A 9196-nucleotide genomic window follows, 5' to 3' on the forward strand; every position below is an offset into this window, starting at 1 on the left:
CTGTTCCCCGGTCACCCATCGGCCATTATTGTGAGAAGCTGTAGTCCCTCTGGGGTCGCTTGGATTGTCGGAGAGTCTACTCCGTCCGACTTCGCTGGGGCCACAGTGACGCCTTATCGGTTCACGCGCGTAGGTTTCTATGTGTGGAGTGCTGGCTTCTAGTGTTTACGGCTTGCAAATTGCGGCGAGTCTCAACTAACTCTGCCGCGGTTTTGCTCCTGCAGTGAGAGATTCAACATGCGGGCTTCCGATAGCAGTGACTACAGTAATGTCCGTTCGCCGAACCTGGTGGTGCGTATCCGCCGCACTGGGCAGGTGTTTTGGATGACGCAGTAGAAATCTTCTTAACAGCCGTCTAGCACACGGCATGCCTCGCTACTTGTTATGGACGTGGTTACCAAACGTTGGAGCTCACTGCTAGTTATGAAGCCAGAGTTGTCGCTCAAGCTGTCGAAGAGGGCTGTGAGGTCAGGCGTCCCTGAGTAGAAGTCGCCCAGTAGCACCAGCAGGTGTCTCCCGACCTCGACCTCCTTCAACAGCAATTGAGAGAAGATTTCTTCTACTGTTTTCCAGCCGTCGAAAGATGCGGCGAAATCGCGGCTTGCGACATCCAAGTAAGATGGTGTTTTTGGCAAAATCCATCGGCGAAACCTGAGTGGATTGTTTCGGTCGGAAAAGCAATGTACAGACGGTATTCAAAAAATTGGATTCAATGCTATATAGGAACGCGTGTGGCGAGAATAAAGGTACGAGTGCGAGGAAAAGCGCAGCTGCCTTGTGTGTCCGCGCCAGTCCATGTTTGAGCCAGCCGGCTCGTGGGTGGATGCGTAGCAGGCAGTCCGTGTCGGCACAGGAGCCTCTGCTGCTGCGGCGCCGGTCGTGCTTACCTAGCGAAGGACAGGGACAGCGCGTCGCAGGCTTCGCCAATTCTGTAGATAAGCTGTCGGGCTTCAGGGCAACTCAAATGTACGCCTTGATCCTCTAGGAACAGGACTAAATCTCGCGCTGCGGCACAGCAGTCCGTTTGACTGACACTACATTACTTCGAAGGGTGCTTCAGCCTGTTTAAGCGGTGTTAGGCAGTTGTCCAGTCCCGGGGATCAACTGATGTTTGCGTGCACCCGCAGGGGTCCACAATCTGCAGTAGCTCAAGTGTGTATGTAGCGCCTTATGCTGCCTACCCGTCAGCTCGCCCGTTCCGGCCCTGTCCAAAACTCTGAACAGGTTCTCCGCACTAAACGCAGTCACCGCGCTTAGGCGTTTCCGAATCTCCTCGACCTGTCACAATGAATTCAGCACTTTGCCAGCCCTGTCTCGAAAGGTGACAGCTGCTTGCGCACATGTCCCGTTAGCAGTTGGCCTCAGCTGCGTGAAGGGTGTGACGTTCACTTGCTAAGGCAATGGTTGCTCCGGTACAGTCTGGTGGTTTCTTCTTTAATCTGTGCATGCATCCCACGGTACACGGCAGCCGCTACTAACATTCTCTTCGGCGGACGCATATCCAAGATAGGGGAGCTTGGTGCCAACAAAAAATGATATACCTGGCGCTCCGCGTTAATTAGAACGCAGCAGACAGCTAGTAGCCGTCCTTCGAAGTCGCGTTGACCGCCATCGGCGTATAGCTTGGGGCTGTCCATCCCAGAAGGATCTCAAGGGCGACGGGGCTGCAGGGCAGATTGCGGCTGCAAAGCCGCCCCAGCCACATTTGCTCGTCTCACGATCGGCCGCGGTAGAGCGAACGCAGCAGAAAGGACGTGACTGCAGAGAGTTGGTTTCGTCCCGGTGCCGTCACGGACTGGGCCGGCTGCCGGAAGGCGTTTCAAAAGAAGTTCTGCTGTTTTTTCTTGCAAAGACATGCTGGGGCTTTACTGGCCGCGAGAGTCTACAGAATTGCAAACTGAACTCAAGCCGAGATGGGCTTAGCAAGGAACAGCGATTTCCAACAGGTAGTTCGGAGACGCAGCCCCTCGTCGTGTGGGGCCGCGAGCACGCTGGCTTGGACGCCGGTCGCTAAACAAAATGTTTTAGCAGGGAGTTGGCCCTCCGTAAAACGAGAGTGAAACTGAGCCGAGCGGGCACTTCAGGGCAATCGTTAGCTGACTAGAAGACGAACTGCGGAGATCTTCACCCCTCAAAGACTTCACTTTGGCAATAGAGGCCTGGAAAACGATTTCGCCCAATTTACTGAATTGGAAGCGCCACCGCCCCTCAGCCTCGGTGAACGGCGTATTTTATCTTTCTTTGCGTGAGTAAATCTCCAACTGTACTGCAGCTCTTCCGGCATTTTGTATCGGACAAGAGGATGGCTCTCGCCTGCAGCTACTTCAACTGCCAGCTTCATCCATTATGAGAGACGCCATCTGAGGCGCCCGATTAACTGTGCGCCAGTTCGCGTGCACACCTTGTCCCCGGTCCCTGCAAGTCATAAGCCCCGTATGTATGCTTGTACACTCGTAGGGAAAAGTCAACTAAAGGCATTTTTTTTCTCGTTTCTGCTGTTTTAGTCCAGGGCTACGTACGGCCGAGATAGTCTTGCCACCTCCTCATGCAGTGCCCCAGCTATAGACTGGGCAGGAGTGTTTCCCATGATGCCTAACCCAGCAGCTTCCTTTTGTCTCCTGGTCGCTGCTGTGCGGCACTCACGGTGATAAGCGCATACACAGTGATAAGAGACGGCCCGTTCATGACCGATACCCCTGGAGGCAGGCACGGCGAAACTCCTTTGCAGCAAGATGAACAAGTACGAGGTGCTGGGGCTGGTTGGAGAAGGAGCTTACGGGGAAGTATTGAAGTGCAGGAGAAAGGTAAGAAAACATGGTTTCGCGCACTCCAGGCGCTGACACACGAAGGCCTGCGACCAGTCTGGAAGGAAGGCCGCCGTTTCCTACCCCACATCTGTTAGACCCGGAGATAAGGCCTGCCGCCAGGCATCAGTGCAGCATAACCCGAGTTTCTTCTGAACTGTCCTGGTGTTATTCGGTTGGGCACATATGTGTAGCCATTCCTACGGGGCTCCTGTCGGGCTGTACGGGTGCGCACCCATGTATCACGAACTCAGACTTCCTGTGCGCACGCCTGCGCACCTTCTTCATCATAACTTCTGAAGCGCACGATGAACGCCAAATACCAGCTCCGCTGGATGGAGGCAGACCGATTCGCAGATGGTACCAATGTTTTTCAGGACACTGGGGAGCTCGTTGCTATCAAAACCTTCAAGGGAAACGAAGGTGAGCCGAGAAGATGACTGTCTGCAATCTGACTCTTAAGTGGGCTTCGTTTTTCCCGCCTCCCTACACGAGGGATGGAAGCCAAGTGTGTGGATTGCTTTAGCCCCTTTCTAACTCTCCAGGGTGCATAGAGAGTGCTGGGTTTGACTGGGTGGTTGAGTGGCTCTCTTGCACTATGGAGGGAGCACCTGCGCCAGGACTCTGCAGGCTCTTCTGTGCCCTTTGGAAGCGCCCTCCACGCGTTTCGTTTGTCGCTGCAGTTAACGTAGCGGTGCTGCAGTCCGCAGTGCTCGTTAACCTTTCTTCCGCTGCATTCGAACCGCACTGGTGTGGCTCCCAATGCTGCGGCCGCTCCGTCAGAGAGTGCCAACGTGAAAAAGACCATCGCCCGAGAGCTGAATGCACTGCAAATCTTGAGGCATGAGAATATAGTTTGGCTCAAGGAAGCTTTCCGGAGGTGAGCGCCTTTAGCAGGCAGGAACGGTCTCGCTCAGTGAGCGGGACGTAGTCCCCGATCCGCCTGTCCGGTCGGAGCGGAAGCACGTGCGCGTGAGATTGTGGACACTGGCCTGCAAGGAGTCGATGCGAGGAGTCAGCGAACGATCTGGATAATCTTGGCTTGTCTGCTCAAAAATACAGGAAAGGAAAGCTCCACCTTGTATTCGAGTACATACAAAAAAACCTTCTCGAGCTGTTAGACGCTTCACCCCACGGTCTCGACGTAAGGCCACCTTCAGCAGGTGGCGGAGAAATCGAGCTCGCCGAACTGTTGCTGTATTTGTTCTAATTAACGACTTATCCCTCTACCCGATCTTGCCAGCTGCTAGAGAACCGCTGTTGCCCTGCTGCTCCTCTGAGAGCTGACAACAACAACCACGGTGGCGCAAATCTCCACGATCCTGCATCCTGCTCGCCCGAGAGGCCTGGATCGAGCTCCCGAGCTTAGCTCCGTCACCTGCTCGCACTGCGACAGTATGTGCGTTCTCCTTGGAGAGACGTGTTTTTCCCACATCGCAGCATGAAACCGTCCGATTTTGCATCTGGCAACTCCTGAAGGCTCTAAATTACTGTCACCGTAATGATATCATTCACCGGGATGTCAAACCTGAGAATCTTCTAGTGAACCCGTACGTGCAACGTCCCCGGCCAGACGGACACTTCTCGGACTGGGCCACAACAGACGGCGAGTCGAGAGTCGTCAGGGCGAAATTGCTTGTCCTTTCAGTAACTCATGGCCCTGTCAAAATCTGGTAGAAAGCGTCAAAGGGGAAGCATCACTTCGCAGTGACTGGTCACCGCGGCTGACGGCTGGGAGTAGAGGCATAAAAGATGGGGTTCTCATTTGAAAGACGTGTGTATTTTTCTTGCCGTCCAGGAAAACGCGGAAGTTAAAGCTCTGTGACTTCGGCTTTGCCCGCCAGACACGGGATACGTCGGGCCCACTTACCGACTATGTGGCGACGCGTTGGTATAGATCTCCCGAGCTGCTACTATGCGATCCGGACTACGGCAAGCCTGTGGACATGTGGGCTGTCGGTAAGAGCAGCTCGCAAGGGTTTGACTGCCCTTTCGGGAGCCTGGAGCTACTCCGGAGCAGCTGTACGTTGCCTTCCAGTTAGTCGTCGTTTCAACGCGCTCTTCTGTTTCCCACTGTGTCCTGCTGACAAGAAACACGGCACATTCGAGTACAAAAGACGCGGCGGTCCCCGGTCAGCAGGTTGGGTGTTCCTCGTTGTTAGTGCCTGTCAGGCTGCATCATGGGAGAGCTCATCGATGGCCAGCCGCTTTTTCCAGGAGACAATGAGGTCGACCAGTTATACAAGATTCAACTTGTACTAGGTCCTCTGCTGCCTCAGCACCGAGAGATGTTCAAGCAGAATCCGCGGTAAGAAATATTGAAGCGTTGGTGCGCTTGAGCGCCCTTTGTGACTGAGAACGCAATCCAACTTGCCGAGCTTGCGTTGGTGCGTTTGAGTGCCTTTTGTGACAGACGCAATCCAACTTGTCGAGCTTTGCTGGCAGAATGCCGCGGCGGTCCGCTGCTGCCGCACAAACCCTACAGGGGAAAATTCCCATGGCCCTCATGAGTACAAGCTCAGAGCTCTCCTTTTTTGGGCGTCTACCTGCAGGTTCGCTAATTTAGCGTTCCCGGAGCTCCCCCCACGAGAGACTCTACAGCTCAGGTAAAAGCGGCCTTGCGTTCAAGGGGCGAACATGTAAGATGGTTCTCTTCTCCCTGCAGACACTCTTTTGGAGCAGGTTCAGCCGCAATGTGCCTCCTTGGCAGGTATCGAAACAAGTTCGATAAAACAGCGATCGACTTGTTGTCCAAGCTGCTCTGCATGGACCCGAAGGCCCGGCTCACCGCAAAGGCCGCTTTGCAACACCCATATTTCAAGGATCTCGAAGCCGCGGATCGTGAGTGTCCTGTCCGTGTGGCTATCATCAGCCATAGAAGGAGTGGGCTGTGGAGGCCACGCAGAAAAGCTGAAGGAGAGTATGATGCCAGTAGCTTAGGTCCCCTCCCCACGAGAGAACTGGAGGTGGTGGTACAGGAGCCCCAGTAACTTGAGCTCGCTTTGAATCCCTGTCTACGGTTGAGAAAGTTTCCGCCCAAAAGAAGCGCAAGTAACAGCGCACTGTCCTGGAGCTGCAGCGACTCAGACGGCACCCATCAGAAATCAGCTTCGCGGAGCAACCCTCCGCGAAACTAAGAACTGCAATCACTTGATAGGGCTCCTACCGGCGCCTTGTGCGTCCCACAGCAGCGTAGTTTTTACATAAACAAATCACCTCCCGAGGACCACGCTTGTTCTCGTAGGTGACGCCTCAACAGAACAGCTTGCTTGATTTTGCGGTTGAGGTCGCCTGACAGGAGCCACGGCAAAAACCGCCTCTGAATGCTCGACCGCCCCGATTCGCCAGGTCCCCCGTCCGGACGCGCAACGGTGCTCTTCTCAGTCGAAAGCCGCGGCCCGACCAAGTGATGATCTGGCATTCAGTGCCTCTCTCCTTGTAAGCTGTCCCCGACTTATCAGTATTCTTCCCCGGGTTTTACAGTTGAGGGGAAAGCTGGAGTGTCAGGAAGATAAGCCCACGCTCCCTCTTTCCACGAACCGGCCAGTGCCACAATCGTTCCCAAGAGGGGCCACAAGTAGTGAAGCCTCGGTTTCTCTTGAGAGACCGCCTTATCTGTGTTTTCTTTGCGAGTGTCTAAGGTTTCTTGCACCGTAGTGGAATCTTTGCTCGAAAGAACCGCGCCATGCCGCTGCACAGCACTCGTCTATACACTGCTTAGGGCCCGTAAAATTGAAAGTGGTTCTCAGTTCCGGTTTTCTTTTGGTGTGAAGGGAGCCACACAGGGACACTGAATTTCTATCTTCCCTGTGCGATGATTGCAGGCTTTTCAGGGCCAGCGGCGGACACCACATGAGGAGCACCAGCAGCATCTCCAGCGGCAAGACACTCTCGATAGCGCGCAGCAGCAGCGGCTGGATGAGCGACAACTTTTTCAACCGGTTTTGCAACAAAGGCACCGCGTGTCTCCTCGGCAGCTGCCAGAACCACAAGTGCTGCGGTCGCAGCCACCCGCAGCAGCCGGCGCCACTGCGCGGTGTTCACCCCCCGCCGGGCAGTTAAAACAGCAGGCGCAAAAAGCACCTCCGCAGCACGTTTCGCAACTTGACCATGAGTATGCCGAACAGACACATCAGCTGTCTCAGGAGTACGGACTGCAACAGGAGCACGTGCTCCTGCCAGCGGAGTCCCGTGGTTCGTTAATCCAGGTGCGACCCCAACAGCAGGCCGGCGTCGGAAACGCTTCTCAGCCTGGAGTGCAATGGCTGGACCGAAAGATGGTTGATGCCGACCCCGGTCTGGCGCTGCAAACGCAAAGGCAGCAGCAGCCTTTCTTTCCCGACAAAGTCCATCAGTCCCAGCTGCACCAGATGGTCCACAAGAACTCACCAAGAAGCTTCGCCGAAGTCCTGGTAAAACAAGACGAACAGGCTTCACCGAGACATGGCTCCCAGGACGTCCCCGACCCAGGCAGGTGCGCCCAAAACGTACGATGACGCTACATACTTTGCCTTTCGCCTTCCGAGAGGGCGGTGGAGGGACAAAAATTCAGCGATGGCTGGCGGGCGTCGCACAAACGCCGCTGCTGCACGGAGGAAGCTACGTGTGATCCGACAGAGCAAGGCTCCACACACAGAACACTCTCTCTTCCTTCGCACCCATCTACCGGAGGTGGCTGACAGTATCGAGACTTCGCCTGCCGGTGCCTGGCCGTTCAAGTGGGATTCGGTCCAGGGCCTATTATGGAGACTGTTCCGGCGTGTGCCCAACTACACGCATTGTTAACTCGCCGGGCTGCTAGCTTCGGGATGTTCCCACCGGGGATCTCGTACTAGAACGAGGATCTACAGAGGCCAGGCCACACCCCGTACAAACGCACCAGAAGCTTCCGCTGGCCACTGTGTGTGCTGCTGATGCAGCCCCGAACTGTCATCGGCAGAAAACTCTTCGCTACCGGTAAGCTGCCAGGCCTTAAAACAGCTGTGAGTCCTACTCTCCCCTGGTCAGTTCGTCCGCACTTCGGAGATCGATAGTTCCTTGCGGTCGAGCACAAGTCGTGATGAAATGTTCCGGCAACCGGGTCAATTTCTACTGCTCTGGTGCTACCTAGGGGTTACGTAAATGCTTCCACCTGTGTTTGCTCTCCACAGGGAGCGAGAGCGGAAGCTGCCAAAGGAGTGATGAGCCTGAGACACGCGGTCCCTCCACTCGTGTTCAGCTGCCCAGAAACAAACGGCCACGAGTCCCTTGGTGAGTCGATGACGGATACGTAGTGACTGTCCTTTGCGTACTCCGTGCGTCTGCTACACAGCGACTCCGGCCACCTGAGCTACCCCAGGACATAGCTGTCTGCCGTCACCGGACTGCTGCTGTCGCAAGGTAACCCTACCAGCGTCCCAACGAGCACCTCGAACTAGCCAAGGATCCTTGGCACATCATGACGTAGGACGGGTGTGCACTAAAAAGGAGCGACACACGCAGCCCTTCTTCTGTTGTAGCTCACTATCGGGATACATAAATCACTAAAAGAGGTGCGAGGGAGAAGGAAGAAACCTCGGTACTGAAGCGAACAAAACTGAAGTGACGATCAAGACGGAAGAGCGGTGCCAGTTGACTGCATGCTCTAAGCAGATGGCTGTTACTGCTCGTAACCTGGAGCGTTTACGAAAGAGAGAGGCGGTCCACTCTCGGGGATGGCGCAGGCCTCCGCTGTGCTTCCAGGCAGGCCGCCACCTCTGCTACCTAACACGGACGTAAGCGGGACCGGATCTACACTGCCCTCGATCTCAGAACGCCAGCCACCGACAGACGTCGCGGAGGCTGTCTCCAGTCCATGCACGAGCCGGCAACAAGACCACGGCAGTCCAGAAACTGTCGTCGAGGTGAAGAGGATATGGTCCTGCGCAATGTCAACTCACAAGGGGGAGGCAGAAGCAGCAGCACGGGTCACTTCTGAAGGAGATATTGCACCCGCACTCTCTTCCGACGACGGCCCGGCATCCAGGTAAAAGCCAAGAGGGAGCCCAGTTGGGGTTTCCGACCCGGTCAAGCTACCGGGTCGGACACGCGCTAGGAGGCAAGTATTCGTAACAGCAAGAATACCAGGATTCAGAGAGAGAGTGGATCGAGCTCGCTCCAATAAAACCTCTCCTGAATGCTATATACACGACAGGGCTCACCCATGAAGAGGTCTTAAATGAAGCTAGGTCAGGCGCGGAGAGCGAGACCCTACTCTCGTTGTGTGCTGCGCGTGAGATGAGCACGTTACCGCGCGGAAAGCCCGGCAGGCAATTTGGTCGCCCACGGGCAACCTCATAGGCACTCGACGAGAAAGACGGCCCCAGCGGATGGCTATCAGCCAAATGCGCCACCGAAGGCGGTAGCTTCTGGCG

General features: G+C 55.5%; 2 protein-coding genes across 2 annotated transcripts; one reads left to right on the forward strand and one right to left on the reverse strand.

Moving 5' to 3' along the window:
• Positions 1-2695: 2695 nt before the first annotated feature.
• CSUI_006195 (cyclin-dependent kinase family 5 protein) lies at positions 2696-5794 on the forward strand (the record flags this gene model as incomplete). Its single annotated transcript, XM_068066359.1, has 9 exons — positions 2696-2804; positions 3182-3227; positions 3588-3684; positions 3867-3948; positions 4245-4354; positions 4603-4763; positions 4977-5112; positions 5357-5410; positions 5515-5794. The coding sequence occupies exons 1-9, from the start codon at positions 2733-2735 to the stop codon at positions 5792-5794; spliced, it is 1038 nt and encodes a 345-aa protein (XP_067921664.1). The 5' UTR covers positions 2696-2732.
• Positions 5795-6848: 1054 nt separating this feature from the next.
• On the reverse strand, positions 6849-9194 carry CSUI_006196 (uncharacterized protein; the record flags this gene model as incomplete). The annotated part of the gene is made up of 1 exon (XM_068066360.1): positions 6849-9194. A coding segment is annotated over one exon (339 nt), but the record flags the coding sequence as incomplete, so codon positions are not given.
• Positions 9195-9196: the final 2 nt, after the last annotated feature.

This window comes from Cystoisospora suis, assembly GCF_002600585.1.
Source record: "Cystoisospora suis strain Wien I chromosome Unknown contig_3099, whole genome shotgun sequence".
Lineage (NCBI taxonomy): Eukaryota > Apicomplexa > Conoidasida > Eucoccidiorida > Sarcocystidae > Cystoisospora > Cystoisospora suis.